Source organism: Podarcis vaucheri (assembly GCF_965113315.1).
Source record: "Podarcis vaucheri genome assembly, chromosome: 17".
NCBI classification, from domain to species: Eukaryota; Metazoa; Chordata; class Lepidosauria; order Squamata; family Lacertidae; genus Podarcis; species Podarcis vaucheri.
This window is the reverse complement of record NC_138755.1, coordinates 7,980,258-7,996,988: the sequence shown is the minus strand read 5'-3', so window position 1 is coordinate 7,996,988 and position 16,731 is coordinate 7,980,258. Positions and strand designations below refer to the sequence as shown.

General features: G+C 44.3%; 1 protein-coding gene across 1 annotated transcript in view; it reads right to left on the bottom strand.

Annotated features, from left to right (window-relative positions):
- CC2D1A (coiled-coil and C2 domain containing 1A) overlaps positions 1–16,731 on the bottom strand; it is a 50,573-nt gene that overhangs the window by 31,509 nt on the left and 2,333 nt on the right. Inside the window, 10 exon segments of the mRNA XM_082205594.1 lie at positions 732–804; positions 2,087–2,217; positions 3,729–3,845; positions 5,468–5,540; positions 6,043–6,167; positions 7,827–8,199; positions 9,343–9,480; positions 11,414–11,488; positions 12,596–12,705; positions 13,542–13,674. Coding sequence (XP_082061720.1) covers positions 732–804; positions 2,087–2,217; positions 3,729–3,845; positions 5,468–5,540; positions 6,043–6,167; positions 7,827–8,199; positions 9,343–9,480; positions 11,414–11,488; positions 12,596–12,705; positions 13,542–13,674 — 1,348 coding nt within the window.

Sequence of the window (16,731 nt, the reverse complement as noted above, 5' to 3'; positions counted from 1 at the left end):
CAAATACAATGCTAAAAACCCTGACCCTAATTGGGATAATGTGAAATAGGTGCCACTCACTTCAATGTGCTTTCCTTCCAAATAATTTTGCTTAGGGCTGCCACCTTCATCTGCAATCTTATCGATTGCCAGCTGAGCCCTTTGTCTCATTCTGGAGGGCACAAACTTTGCAGTTAGAAGCATAGGGAGGAAATCAACACAGCACTAAGCAGATAGCTCCATCAGGGCAAGCATTTCTTGCTTGTCTGATGGAATGATCTCACTTCTCTTTCTACATGCTGTTTTGGGGGTTTTCCAACTCCCCAGAGCCAACTTGGGGGGATGCAGGGAGTGCATGGGGTGGGAGCCCTCTTGTGCTAGAAGATGTTGTGATGTGGGCATCTATTGGCGGGGCTTCTTATAATGCCCAAGATCTCCCTGTGTGATGGAAGCTTAAGTTGGAAACCAAGAAGAAAACTCAGAAGAGCCATCTATTTAGATCAGGCATAGCCAAACTTGGCCCTCCAGCTGTTTTGGGACTACAATTCCCATCATCCCTGACCACTGGTCCTGTTAGCTAGGGATGATGGGAGTTGTGGTCCCAAAACATCTGGAGGGCCATGTTTGGCCACGCCTGATTTAGATGGAGTCACTTTGGGGTAACCTCACATGATGTTGCCACAAGAGGGCAGCATTTGCCAGATGCATCCTTTCCTCCCCAACTTCCGATAACTAAATTGCAAGTTACATACCTGGGGGAACAGGTAGGTCAGCAAACTCAACAGGTTTTCCTGCCTTGTGAGCTCTGATGGCCTCTTGATATTGCTGAAGAGGGAAACAAAAACAGAAGCTGAAATCCCTAATTTGGGAGCATGGTCTTTCTAGAAAAAGGGTGGGTAAAGCTTGGGATAGTTGCAGCAAAAAACAAGGTATGAGAGTATGCATATTTGCTTACTTATTATCAGGAACATTGTTAATCAAAGCAATTGTTTGCTTTGTGTACACTCATTAAACACCTGTGCTTTAAATGGCAGTAACTTGGGTGGGTCTCATCCTAGAATCACCCAAATCCTGAGCTCATACCAGCTTGCTGCTTCTGGAGTTGTAAGTAGAATCAGTTCATCTTTTGGTATCTCTTGCCCTGCATTTGAATTTCTATTTTTTAACTTTGCTCATTGTGAACTGTTCTTTCAGTGCCACTTGGGTTTTAACACTTTTATCTCCAAGTCCTACAGATTTTACAAGTGTTGCTCATTTTTAAGCAAAGCACAGACCACATTGTTGAGCTGCTGTTTGTTTTTAATCTACCAATGAAATTAACAGAGGGCTTATAGTCAATCAGGAATTCTGTTCTTGAGCTAAATTAGATAGCAGCACAAGGAGAACTTCAGAGCAAGTGAAAATTAGCTTTGGCTCTAGTCTGGCCTGCTTTAATCAATCAATCAAATTATTTATATACTGCCCTCTCATAAATATCAGGGCTGTGTACAACACCACTTATACAATAAAATATAGAAAACCATTTAAAAACAGAACAAATTAATTGTTAAAATGACTGGATGTTAAGGGGTTTTAAACCTTTTGCTGCAATAATACCAAGATGACATTAGCACACACCCTTCTGCCACATCCTGCTCGCTGAGGATGGGCAAGGAGACTCCCCAATTTATAGTAAACTAAAAGCAGAATGGGTGGGAAGAAAATGTTGAGACCTACGACTGCTGTGGGGGGTGATCCTTGAGGATTTCTCAGGGCCAGTAATTTCCTCCAAAGAGTTACACAAGTGGTATGTGTGATGCAAACACTCGTTATCGATCACAATTTCCAAATATCAAAATAAACAGAACCAACATTTTAATTCCGTTTCTACACCTGGAAACTGTGATTTTCTGCAAAAATCATCACGATTTTGTATCCGTTCATTAGGTGGCAAGAGGAAAATACTTATTAGCATATTCCAGCCACCATGAACTCAGTTATGCTGCAGCAGGAAGCAAGTTGCTTTTTCTCTATTTGCTCCTCGTAAGTATTGCCACAAGATCTGTGCTATGTTACATTTGAGCAGGAAAGCTAGCGAGCAAAAGTGTAAAGCAAGCAGGTCCCTCACCTTCACAATTCGCTCGTGCATCCTAGCCTTCCTGTCATCTCCTTTGCTCTTTGCCTGGGCTGCTGCTGTCTTGTATCTGTCCATCCTCTGCTGCAGTGCCTCCATAATATCTCGAGGAGGCGGGGGCACATCTGGAAACAAAGCAGGCAATTCTATGTCAGTCCATTCTTGCATGCATGAAAGTGAGACTAGGAAGGGGTGGGTGGGTTGCTTATCTCAAACAAGGTGAGTGCCATGAAAGTTTACCCTATCCCTTCAGCATCGCAGGCAGATGCATGAACAAATGTTGCTTGAGGAAGAAAAGCTGCAGAATATCCCCAGCAGTTGACGTCAGTACCTGATTAGCTAAATTTATATTCCTGGGAGTTTAGGATAGGAATTACTGCTTCTCATTCTGCATGGGTGGAAAGATGAATGGGTTCTCCTCTTATTTATGACATCGTTTTGAAGATAAAAAAAAAGAGAGAGACAATATGCCATACTCCTCTCCAAACCGATCTTGCCTTCTTTAGAACCAAAGTTCTCAAACTGGTCTAAGCTCCATTCAGAAGGTCCGCTGAAATGCTGCACAATAGCCCATAATATCTGTACCTGGCCCTGCACATGACTGGTTTTTTTTCTCCTGAGAGGGACCTGGGCCTTTATTTTTACCAAGACCAAATATATCAACCAGAATGACAAGGCACTGGCTTTTCAAAATACAACACTCTAATTTTCCCCTAAAATTTAACCAGTCAAAGAAGTTCTTCACAGTGGCCTGACTGAAAGCCTATGATTTTCCATTATACGGCACTGTTTTTAATTATGATGCTGGCACTATTTTTCTTTATCATTAAACCAGAAGCATAACCATCATCTTAGAAAAGTTAGCTTATGGCTGTTAAAATATGAGTTTATTACGTGGTCTTGTGAGGCCCTAAGCAATTTTCTATAGGTCAGGGGAGGGGGGAGGAAATTGAAAACCACTACACTAGACATAAAACACTATGTTCATTTAAAACTTCTATGTTGGGTCAAGATCAAAAGTCTCCTGGATCCTTTATTAGACTTGTAAGAGCACTTATCAATCATCTTCAGTCTGTCAAAAATATGCTTAAGACTGAACAGTTTCCACACATGACATATTTGTTAAAAAGATGGCCTTGATGAAAACTATTCTTTGAATTTGGGGGTCAGTGATACAAGGCAGATTTTTTTTTTTGCAGTTTTCTATTTTTCTGCCAAAATAAAAAAATCCTTTCAGAAGTTCATTAGCAACAGTGAGCAGATGCCAGCTGCAAATAATACTAGACAAACTTGGCAGTTTCAGTTTTAAAGCTTTATTAAATACAAGTAAAATAAACACGCTAAATCAGATCAGGAAAAATACCCAAATTCATCATGCAAAGTCCTATACAATTCTAGGGAATCAGATCTATTAACTCAGCAGAACTAGGCAAGTGACGTAAGAGGCCAGGCCTACTACAGGGTGAAGGCTGCACCCCAAGAGAACTTTTCCCACCTGCAGAAAAACTAGCAAGCAAAGCCCCAAAGAAAAAAGATGCAGAACGCCTATACTACAAGAAGCTGAGCTGCAGGCTCTGCACAGTGAAGCAATATTCTCAGGACAACTAGAAGCAAGAAAGCCTTACTGGGTTCTTACCTCCTGCACTTGAGACTCCCGGTGCCAGTGGGGTTGCAGCCTGTGCAAGAGGTGTTGTTGCTGTAGCTACAGGGGATTGTGGAACACTTGGGGACAACATCTCCTTGGGCAGCTGATCTGTGGAAGAAAAATAGCTAGCAGTTGCATGACAATAAGCCGATTCACAATAGGCTGGCAGCGCCCTTCCCTACTGAAACCAGCAGTCAATGAGTCTTTCAGCAGGGGCTCTTCAATATAACACTTCTATGTTGCATTCTACCACCACCCTGCCCCAAACACCCATGGAGTGCTGAGCTATTAAGACCAGATGTTTGCAATGCACTTTGCCCTGAGGGTTCAGAGCAGAAGAGAAACACACCCTGGCCCCTGCTGTCAGCCAGGAGACCAAGAGCTGTTGAGTAGCAAGGGGTTGTGGTTTGTGTACAAGTAGTGTGAGTATTACTGCAAACGATTGCAAGCCGCCTTGGGGATCATTCAATCCAAAGGCAGGATAGGCCTGAGCTGTGAGCGAATCTCAGGGATTTTGTCTCCCTTTCTCAGGCTACAAGAAAGGGCAAGTCTCACCACTGAGCAGTCACCATACAAAGGCTTTCCTGTTTGTCTGAATGCCCCACCCCAGAAACAGAAAGGTAACAAGATTAAGACACAGACCAAACATTTAGAACAAGTGGAATTCATCTTGTTCCTGATAGTCCATAAGACAAAGGATAAACACTCTCCTAGCCAAAAACATGCAATGATCTGGGATGTAACTTTTCACCAACGTAAGCAAAGATGAGATTCCATCCTTTTTAAGCAGTCTCAAGCTCCCTTCATATGACCAGACCGTGATCATTCTGGAGGACAACCAACGTGCCTTAGCTCTTTGTGTTAGCTTTGTGAGTAGAATAGTACAAATAAAGCACTTACAACTCGTTCCTATGCATGTCTATTAAGAAACAAGTCCTACTAAATTCATTGAGACGCTCCTAGGTAATGTATACAAACCTTCAGCCTGAGAGGATCCTTGGAAGAATTTGGCTTCCTGAAGACTGTGAAGCCAGTACTGGCTGCATCGGCTTTCCCTTTGCACCTGAGTTAGTAACCTTGAATGGGGGCTCAACTGGGGTGGCTGCTGCCATTGCCATCTTACCACCTTGCCATCTTTTCATGTTTGATGTTTGATTATGTTTTATATGTACTGTAAGCAGCTCAGAGTGGTTGGGGAAATCCAGCCAGATGGGAAGGGTATACAGTCATACCTCTAGTTACTTCCGGGTTTCAGCAATCACGCTTTGCGCATGTACAGAAGCACCAAATCGCAACCCGTACATGCACAGACATGGGTTGCGAACGCTGTGGGTTGAGAACGTGCATCCCGCATGGATCACGTTCGCAACCCGTGTCCACTGTAAATAAAATTATTATTATTACTACCAGAAGTCTTGTTAGTTACCTGAATCAGGAGTGACTGTCCCGCAAGGATTATTCTAGAATTTTTGTAATGGCATGTGTTTCAGGTTGGGAAGACAGGAAACATCTGATTCAAGAGTTTCAACTCATAAAATATAACTGGGATTACATTTTGGATTAGCTAGCTATTTCAGATTATGGAATTAATCAATGCACTTCTACCTGCTTTTTACTACAAGTAGAACTGGTGTGCCATATCTCTACAAGGAAGTTTGGTAGCAAATGATATGGAGAGAACCAAAGCTCATGCACAGGGGACACAACTTGGAAGACCCAACTATTCTTACCTGGAGGTGGAGGCAGGTGACTGAGATCCACCGCCTCTCCTTTACCCACAGATGCTAAAAGAGGGTCAAGACTCTGAAAAACATTACCATAAACGTTACTTGTATAAATTCCCTATACAGGATTGCTTTCAGACAGCTCTGGGGTCGGATAACTCCACACCCTCCAACATTTCTCCAATGAAAATAGGAACATCCCAAGGAAAAGCCAGACATTCTGGGATCAAATCAGAAATCGGGACAGCTTCTCTAAATCAGGGATGGCCCTGGAAAATAGGGACACTTGCGAGGGTCTGCAGAAAGAGATAGCAACAGTGGCGTAGCGTGGGGGGTGCAGGGGGGGCCGGCCGCACCGGGCGCAACATCTGGGGGTTAGGGTTAGGGGGCGCAAATCCACGGGTTAGGGGGCGCAAATCCACGGGTTAGGGGGCGCAAATTACTTGCCTTGCCCCGGGTGCTGACAACCCACGCTACGCCACTGGATAGCAACTTTGGTGACGATCGTTCTCCCCACGGACCACTGTTTTTCCTGACCTCTTGCAAAAAGGACCTCTGTCTTGCTGTAGAAGTGCACTTACCTTGGCTATGCGGTAGTACTTAGTAGCCATTTCAATGCTGCCTTCCTGTTTAGCCCGCAGAGCAGCCAGCTTGTATTCCCGCTGTCTGGCTTGCAGCAGCACCTGGGTACTAGAGCTTTTGGAATCTGAGGAGAAGCAGATTTTGCAAAGCATTTTAAGTGTGTTCTGTAGTCAAAAAGGCTCCCAGAGCAGCTAACAGAGATCACCACTAGCAAGACAGTGATGCAGAACATGCTGTTGCACATCCCTGTCAAAGCGATCTGACAGACTGGGATCCAGAGAACAACTTGGGCTGTGTGTCCCTGTGAGATTCTTTTTCAGTCCTCCATCCCACATGGCATTAAACAAACTGCTCTTGAGGTTCCCATCAGTTTCAAAAGCAACTTGCCACGAGGATCAGCCGTTAGAGAAACACAAGGCAAAATGTAAGTGATGTGAGTGCATGCAGCAAACTGAAGGACTCTTTGCATCCTTGCCATTATGTTTGGGACACAGGTTGTCTAAATAGGGTTTTAATTAATGTATCTCTAGTTAAAATTTCTGTCCTGACCTTCACCTTTAGGTCACGGGGCTGGTTACAGCATCAAATGACATAAAGAAGAAATACAGTCATTAACCATGATGTATTAGCGTGGGGTTTTCTCTTCATTCATGTCATTCCCCCACACAATCCAATCCAAAGCGACTGGAAGTGGTGACACCACTTTTTAAAGTGTTGAAACTAAATTGTACCAGCCAAAACACAGCTAACTAGAGCAAGAAAAATAAAAAGGATAGCTCCTATTCATTGGGGCAGGGCAAACAAAGAACCAAAGTTACATGATATTTGTATATTTTTAAAGAAAATAGCTTTTTCCATTTTCTCTAGTACTTCAGTTGGTTTTGATTCAGTTTGTGATTTCTTGTTAGAAATCACAAAGCCCATTCCTATTGAGTTCTCTGACATCAAAGGTAGGTTGAAAGACTTAATGTGATTTGAAATAATGTGATATGATTGGCCTGTTAATAAAAATTATGTTTAAAAAAAAGAAAAGAAAGAAAGACAGTAGAGTGTCCAAACCCATCCAATGAGCACCGTAAGAATTTGAACCTGGGGTCCCTGTTTAGGTCCTGTTTGTGATACCTACTTGACTACCAGGCTAAAAACAGTTCTGAAAAACAAGTCAAGGCTAAACATGGCTTTAACCCAGAGGTGGGGACCCCCTAGCCCTCCAGATGTTGCTAGACTATAACCCATATCATCCCGGTTGCTGGCCATGCTGATGGGACTTGGGAGTCCAACAAACACCTGGAAGGCACCCCATCCTTTTGTCCGGATACTGAGGTCCAGTGCCGAGGGCCTTCTGGCAGTTCCCTCGCTGCGAGAAGCCAACTTACAGGGAACCAGGCAGAGGGCCTTCTTGGTAGTGGCACCCGCCCTGTGGAACGCCCTCCCTCCAGATGTCAAAGAGAAAAAATACTTCCAGACTTTTAGAAGACATCTGAAGGCAGCCCTGTTTAGGGAAGCTTTTAATGTTTAACAGACTATTGTATTTTAATATTTTGTTGGAAGCTGCCCACAGTGGCTGGGGAAACCCAGCCAGATGGGCGGGGTATAAACAATAACTTTATTATTATTATTATTAGGCAACCCCTCCTTTAAACCATGGTGAAATGTGTTTGTAATAATAATAATTTATACCCCACCCATCTGGCTGGGTTTCCACAGCTACCCCAATCACCTGTCAAACATCTCTCAAACATCTTGGTCTTTTTTATGCTGCATATTTGCATTTAGTACTAACCCAAAGAAGGGGAAGGTGCCACAGCGGCAGATTTTTCTTGTGGAGCCTCCGGGGATCTAAGTGACATAGGAGGAGCTGGAGAAATCTTTGGTTTTGGAAGTACTGGTGGTGGCAGCTTGGGGGATAGTTCAGGAAGAGGCAGCGCTCGAGAAGGTGGTTGCTCAGGAGCCGCAGGAGTTGACTCTGGAGGAAGGTGATTGGCAGCAATTGTAGTTTCATCCAAAGCAGAGGAGACCTCTGAGGCTGGAGCTGTCTCCAAAGGAGAGCCCTGCTGCTGGGAATTTGAGACCTTTCCTGTAGACACTGGTGGAGGAATTTCATCTTCGTCAATCTTTTTGCCCTTCTTCACAGAAGTCAACAAGTTTTCCAGAGTCTGAGGGAAGAATGTATATAGTGTAACATGCACGTTTCAGAAACAAGCTAGTTCATCAGCTGAGAATGCCTCCAGAGGGCTTTTCCCACTCAGAAACCCATGTATTTCACACATACCAAAATATTTCCCCCCCACATTGCTCTAAAGCCTCCATCTGCGTCTTTAGAAAAATTTAAAAGAAATTCCCACTGGCTTCCTTTAAGTCTTCACATCCATCACATTGTTGCTCCTACCTTCCAAGACTTCAAACTCTTGCTCAAACCTTTCCATTTTTTTTTACATCCTTGCTCATCTAATCAGACACAAGATCTCCTCATGTTTGGTACTGCTGCCTCCTATGTCTGCCAAGGCTGTAACTCTTTCCTTACACCCTAATGGAAAGGGCCAGTGCAGATGTAATGGCTTACTGTAGCTTAGAGATCAAGAGTGGACCCTGAGATTGCTTTCATCTCTCCCCTCTCACATTCTAGTGCGAACCGGCAACAAGGTGCAGAGTCCTTTAAACCTCTCCACTGGTGGGTCGGACAGAGCCTGCTTCTCGCCGCCAGCAAGCAGGAGCTGGTAGCAAGGTGCGTATTTACTCAAGTCTAATGCTCCATGAGACACAAGATGCACTGTGGTCTAAACCACAGAGCCTAGGGCTTGCCGATCAGAAGGTTGGCAGTTCAAATCCCCGCAATGGGGTGAGTTCCCGTTGTTTGGTCCCTGTTCCTGCCCACCTAGCAGGTCGAAAGCATGTCAAAGTGCAAGTAGATAAATAGGTACCGCTCCAGTGGGAAGGTAAATAGCGTTTCCGTGCGCTGCTCTGGTTTGCCAGAAGCAGCTTAGACATGCTGGCCACGTGACCCGGAAGCTGTCTGCAGACAAACGCTGGCTCCCTTGGCCTATAGAGCGAGAAGAGCGCGCAACCCCAGAGTCGTTCGTGACTGGACCTAACGGCCAGGGGTACCTTTACCTTTAATGTTCCATTGAATCTGATGTGCACCCAATTTTTTGCAGCATCATTTGGCAAAAAAAGTATGCATTAGACTTGAGTAAATACGGTATTAAAAAATTCAATTTGTGATAGTTTTTCATACAAAACCTAGAAGATCTGATTGCCAAATTTCAAAATTATATTTCGGTGAATATCTGGTGGCTTACCTTGATCCCCCTTTCATAGCGACGCACTTTGGAGCTTTCGTTGGCTTGCTTTGCGTTAGCAGCTGCAGCTTTGTACATGGCCAGTCTTTCTAGCAAAACGGATTCCGTGCTGCTGGAATCAGCAGGGGTATTATTTGTCTGGGAAAGCACGAAACAGACCATTTTTTCCCAGGGAAAAAACAAACCCAATCCCCACATTTGTCCACTGCTGATCTGTACAAGACATTGCACACCTGACGCCATGCCCCCCGCCCCAACAGTTCCAGACGCTGGGCAAGGAATTAAGTGGCCTTGTCCCTCCACTCCCCTGCAGAAACACCCACCTGTCTGTGCACTATAATGCAGCTGGAGCAAGATCATTTTATAGAAGGAAACAGAGAGCATGCTCTCAGTATGAAAAACAGAAGTCATTACCTCATTGTCAAAGCTGCACTCTCTTGCTATCATCCTAAGGCTTAATTATTATTATGGACCTACTACATGAGGCTGTTTTAAGGATTTGGACTCCCTAAAGCTCTCTCTGTTAGCTATTAGTTAACAGTTATTATTTAATAAATCATTATTATTAGCACCACTGGCCCCGTTTTGCACCCTAAGTGTCTACTTGAATTCCAATAACGCCTCTTGTTTGTCTGAATGGAAGACAGAGAGGAGTGTGAGAGTGTGCTTAGAAACCGAAAGTTACCATTTACCTTTGCTGCCATGCCTGCTTTTGCCTCTGTCCCTGCCCATCACTAGCATGTGGCCGTGGGAAAGTTGCCCAGAAGCAAATGCAGCCCTCCCTTTGGTTTAAAAAGGGGGCCCACTCCTGCTGCAGAGAAGTCCAAAGCACTTCACGCACATGCACACTATGTCATTAAGCGTTACAGCAATTGCCCTGTGGTGTAGAACACTGTTGCCATTCCTCTATTACAGCTGGGTGAGGATAAGGTTGAGGAATCTATCCTGTGGTCCTCCAACTGCTGTTGGGACTCCAAACTCCCATCAGCCTCAGTCATCATGGCACAGAAGGAAGAAGCCACCACCAAAGAAGATAAAGAAGGTTGGCAAAATAAATTAGTGAACTATGCAGGACAAATTAGGTAATTTGAAACCCAAGAAAGAAAGGACTTTGATTTTTTAAAAAGGGAAATGTTTAATGCATTTTTAAAGCTCTGTGTATAGATTTCTACATTAGTTGAACTTTTAAAAGCCACTTGTAATGAGATGAATAAGGTTTTAAAATTGGACTGTCAATATAAGGCTTTATGGACGTGCATGAATAAGAAGAAAACAATGGAACTGAGAGGGCGAGTGGAGGGAAGTCAAGGGGATGGTGATGTTGTGGTTTGTATATACAGATGAGCTAAAAAATTATGGTTTGATTTTTTGTGTGGTTATTATAAAATTAATACATTGCATTAAAAAAGGAAATATAGGAGTTGCAGTACAGTAACTTCTGGGGGGCCACAGGTTAGCTCCCTCCCCTCCCTCCCTTAGTGCAAAGACCAACCAGCAAGTTCATGACTAAAGCAACATTTGAACATGGGACTCTCCAGATTACAGCTCTTCCCCTTAGCTACTACACACGTTCTTAGCAATCTCGACAGAGCTTTTTGTTTTATGAGATACATGAGAGCTGGAAGTCCTGCTTACTGCTCCCTTGTATTTACAAGCAAGACTGCAAAATTGGCTACAGTGGTGCCCCGCAAGACGAATGCCTCGCAAGACGAATGCCTCGCAAGACGAAAGGGTTTTCCGTTTTTTAGTTGCTTCGCTAGACGAATTTCCCTACGGGCTTGCTTCGCAAGACGAAAACGTCTTGCGCTTTTTTTTTTAAAGCCGCTTGAAGAGGCGCAGTTGCGACAGACCATGCTTCGCAAGATGAAAAACATCGCAAGACGAAAAGACTCGCGGAATGAATTCTTTTCGTCTTGCGAGGCACCACTGTACTGGCCTGTGGGTTATCAACTAGTGCTAACAAGTCCAAGGGAAAGAACGAAATTCTTCAACATCAGTTTCATCTGCAATTTAAAAAGTGCCCAACAAGAAGAAAAGAGGAAGAAACCCAAGCCGGAAGGGAGGTTCGCACCTTAACAGGAGCAGGAGAAAGTGTTGGAGCATCCTTGGTTTCAGCATCTTCCTCAAGGACTTCATTGAGTTCAGCCTACATGGAAGAGAACAATATTGATAATACATTCAAATTTTGTAGTCTTCAAGGAAAGACTGACAAAATCTGAAGCAAAGCTTTATCTGCCCCCATCTTTCCCCTTTCCATCCACCCAGAACTGTACCATCCAAAGCCATCTTTCCCATAGGGTTTAGTGGTGCGTCGCGCCAGGGCACCAGCCTCTCAGTTGGGGAGCTGTGCAGCTTTGCTGGCAGCCTCCCCTTTCCCCGCATGCCCACCAGCTGCGCCCCGCCAACCATAAGGTTGGCAGGCATGCAGCTTCCCTCCCAAGCCTCCTCAGGAGGAGAGTGATCCCCGCAGAGGCTTAGTATGGAAGCATAGCTGTCAACCTTCCCTTTTTTTGCGGGAAAATCCCTTATCTCAGCGCCGTTTCCTGCTGCTTCTCCGGATTGTTAGATATCCCGTAGACTGTCTCCGGGGCAGGTGAGGCCGCTGATCCCTTATTTTCAAATCCGAAAGTTGACAGTTATGCTGCTGATCCCTTATTTTCGAGGCTGCTGATCCCTTATTTTCAAATCTGAAAGTTGACAGCTATGGATGGAAGCTGTGCCCCGCCAACCATATGGCTGGCGGGCACACAACTTCCCTCCCAGGCCTCTGCGAGGATCGCTCTCCCGCAGTGGCATGGGGGAAGAGTCCCCCCCCCCATGGCTGGCAGTGCGGAGCAAGGGCCACCCAAACACTACCTATGGTAATTTGGGGACGCTGGGCGGATATTTGAACCCCGGCGCCACATCTGCTAAAGACGGCCCTGGTACCATCCCTAGTTCCTCTCCTGCACATCTTCCCCAGAACATCCAATCGACTTCCGATCCATAATACCAACTGAAACTGTCTTTCCTGCACCCACAAACCACTTTTGTCTCCTCTCTCATTAATGCTTATATGCTTTCTATTATTCTCCTCCACGTGCCCAGAACAACCTCCTGTTCTCTATTTAGCAGGCTTTCCCCTTCTTCTCAGAGGATCCGTCTTAGCCTGCTCCTGCCTCGCCACTTTGGCAATTCCCTTCTCTATCGACGTAATACCACTGTCAGTCTCCAACCACCTCCTCCCCACAGTATCCTCCAAGAAATTTTTTACCAAGAGTTCGTCGTCATCTTCCAAATCTTCCTCTTCTACCCCATCCTCTTCGTCAAGGTCCTTCATGCAGAAAGCAGCCATTCTTTCAATAGCTTCCATTGGCAAAGGAGCTAGAGAGAAAAAGCAAATAACGGACCATTATCACATGTCACAAAATCAACTCAAGATTGGTCTAAAAGGGATTTCAGAACAGGTTTTGAAACAACTGCAAATGCTTATCGGAGAAAAATAATAATTAAATTAAAAAAAAAAAACAGAGCCATCAGAAGACCAGGGAAAAGGAGTACTCAGAGGAAAAGATTCTAGTTGTTTGAAACTTGCAAATTTTCAATAGATTCTTTCATCAAGCACTTGGGAGTAGTTGGACGTGTCTAATGGCTTTGCTTCAAAATGATAAAGGAGGCCTTTGGCAAGGCCACAAGTAGAGTGTGAATGGGGGGGGGGGAGAAGGGGTGCCCTCACTTGCAATGAGGCCCCAAGATGCATGACTGGGGTCCATGCTGATGTGGGGAGAGGTCAAAGGTGGTGGTGGCCAAGCCTAAGGTGAACTGTGGCATTGCCATTGAAGTAGCAGGTGACCAACTCTTCTTGACAGTTACCCCAAGAAAGTAGTACAAAGTTCCTAGTACTGTAGCCCAAAACAATCACTGCTCAGCAGCATAAAGGTGGGGGCTGAGTGGGAAATTTGTGCAGCCTGAAGAGCCGTCTATAATATCCAATGGGAGGGATGGGAAATTCAGGATATTTCAAGAGTTCAAAGAAAGCACAGAGATAAAGAGGAAGGGAAGGACATGTTATACGCAGCTTCCCCCTTTATTGCAGAGTTGGGTAACAGATTGTGTCTTGGGCTCAAGATGCACCCCATACACACAGTCACACACTCCATAGCACTCAAGTCACTTTCTTAAGCAACAGACAACACTACAAGGGCCTGGCAACCACTTACTTTTTCCATTTGGTTTCCGTTTTGGATCTGGCTGGCCTCCAACAATGGCCAGGAATTCAGCCTCCAGTTCGTGATCATCCTCCCCATCACTGGCCATCAAGCCTTCGGGTGAAAAATCCAACAGCAAACCCATCTACAGGAAATGAGGTACAACTTTGTCATGAAGAGTGTTCATGCTTTATGGATAGTATTTGTTGATACTGATCTTAGAGGGCCTTCTCGGTAGCGGCGCCCACCTTGTGGAATGCCCTCCCATCAGATGTCAAGGAAATAAACAATGATCTGACTTTTAGAAGACATCTGAAAGCACCTCGGTTTAGGGAAGTTTTTAATGTTTGATCTTTTGTCGTGTTTTTAATATTCTGTTGGGAGCCGCCCAGAGTGGCTGGGGATAAATAAATTGTTGCTGTTGTTGCTGTAAACTAATGACTGTATTAGCAGACACACTGCTTGTGTGCATGTTTAAGTACCAGCATTAGCCTCCATCCAAGCTGGGGAAGACAATTTTCCTCAGCCTTTTTCCTTTTGTGTTTTGTTTTTTGGATTGTCTTTTAAAATTGATTACAGTGGTACCTCGGTTTATGAACTTAATCCGTTCCAGAAGTCCATTCTTAAACCGAGGCACGCTTTCCCTAATGAGGCCTCCCACCACTGGTGTCCTTCCACCATTCGGATTCCGTTCTTAGACCGAGGTAAAGTTTGCAAACCGGAACACTATTTCCGGTTTTCCCGAGTTTCTAAACCAAATCGTTCTTAAACTGGACTGTTCTTAAACAGCGGTACCACTGTATATGTAAGCCACTCCGGGAACCTTTTCAGCTGAAACATTGGGCAGAGGTACGTATGTATATAGCTTATGTGTTTTTGATTTTGGTGACTATTCCTTTGATTTAAAACAAACCAACAAAGAAAGAAACAAATATTCATTACGTTCTAATTCTTTCCTTTTCTTATGAAATATCAATGATAGCCACAACAGGATATGACCCCGTGCAGCATTTTTCAAACTTCATACCATGTGGGAACTCTCACAACATTGATTGGTCTGCCAAGAAACCCCTGAGCACCAGCCACAGATTCCTTGCATCTTGCAGCGCTTTCTGGGGCACAGTCTTCATTCACATTCATGTTGTGCCTCATCACTGCCCAGGCATTCCCTGGAGCATTCCCAACAGGGTATGCCTCCTTTAACCCTGCACCCCCCCGGTGTACATACACACTTTAGTTTTTTAAAAAATATATAATTTTTATTAAATTTTCTGTTTTACAATTTCAAATAAACATTTTACCTACTTAAGATATCAGTGACTTCCCTTCTTCTCTTTCCATGGTTAATTTTACATATCTTATATCCCCGCATATTTTACAAAAACTATACCAATCTGTTTTCCATTATTGCATCCATCAAAACTTATTTACACTGTTGAATTTATCTTAATGCTGACAGCGTTTTCAGCTGTACACTGAATTATTTTCCATATATTCAATAAATGTTTTCCAATCTTCTTTAAACGTATTTTCTTCCTGTTCTCTTATTCTATATGTTATGCCTCCTTTATCTGTGAGTTACAGAGAAGACTAATAATGGTAGACAAACTGCCTTTCTGGTAAGATATTGCCAGCATGTATAACCCTGCAGCAGGGTATAGAATGGCAATAGATGGAACGTGAGATGAAGTCTTGCCCCAATGGAACTTAGAGTTTCATTTCTCTGTAACAAGAGTAGTGTTCCTTCGTAACCACAGAAGTAACCACACAAACCTGCCTGAATAATGTGCATGTTAGATCTAGAGATGCCAGAGAAATTATGTCAAGCTTGGATACAATATGGGGGGGGGGTGCGTCTGAAGCTCACCTCAAAGAAGATATGTGTTTTACAACCCCTTTAGCTTTTCTAAAAAATACAGAATCCTTTAACTACCTCTTGCAGTGTAGAACAGAGACTTCTGCCTTAAATATTATTAAGCAATAATATGTGAGCATATTGTCTGGATACTTATTGCAACAAAAGTACTAGTTCTCAGGGGAACATAAATGACATTATGAGTCTTCTGACAGAATTATATGTTGTTTTTACTATCAGAATTGATGCTACTCTACTGGCTACCATATTATTGGGGGCGTTTCTAACATTTAAATAGTCCTAATGTTGTACTTGATCTATTAACTGAACTTTCATTGCATCACAATTTTTACTTGTTGCACAGGACCCTGGTGCCCTAGGCAAGTGCTTGTTCCCTTCCACTAGGGCCTATTTGATCAGCCCTTATTAATCCACCAGCTGAGGAAACACCCTTCAGAGGTTTCTCTATTTGCTAAGGAATGTTATGCCACTGTCACATACGTGAAGGATTTTCAACAGCGAGACTACACTGAAATATAATTGCCCTACATTATGCTGCTTTGCTCTGCCTACTGGAATCTAAAAGGGTGGACTAAACTCAGAACACACCCAAGTCACACCCACATTAACATCTTGGAAAACAGCTCCAGAACAAGGAAGCATTTTGCACAATAATTCCTCTCGCAAGCAGACTATGAACGAACTTGTTGCTCTGCCACACCAGTTTACAAAGCAGTGAAGAAGGCTCATCACACATTCTCTCCCACTTCTCACTCTGTCCTCTAACCACAACACAGCTGGGTCACAACCGTGCCAATTTTTTACTGGTGCAGCATCTAATGATACTGTTAAAATTAAAACATGGTTTCAGTAAGCTGGAAACCCTAAAAATTAGAAGCACTAGGGCCAAATTGTGCATTTGGCAACCCAGTGAATTAACATTTGTTAGAAACATTTATGCTTATGATAGGTAAAGGTAAAGGTACCCCTGCCCGAACGGGCCAGTCTTGACAGACTCTGGGGTTTGTGCGCCCATCTCACATCTATAGGCCGGGGGCCAGCGCTGTCCGGAGACACTTCCGGGTCACGTGGCCAGCGTGACAAGCTGCATCTGGCGAGCCAGCGCAGCACACGGAACGCCGTTTACCTTCCCGCTGGTAAGCGGTACCTATTTATCTAGTTGCACCCGGGGGTGCTTTCGAACTGCTAGGTTGGCAGGCGCTGGGACCGAGCAGCGGGAGCGCACCCCGCCGCGGGGATTCGAACCGCCGACCTTTCGATCGGCAAGCCCTAGGCGCTGAGGCTTTAACCCACAGCGCCACCCGCGTCTCCAGTATGCTTATGATA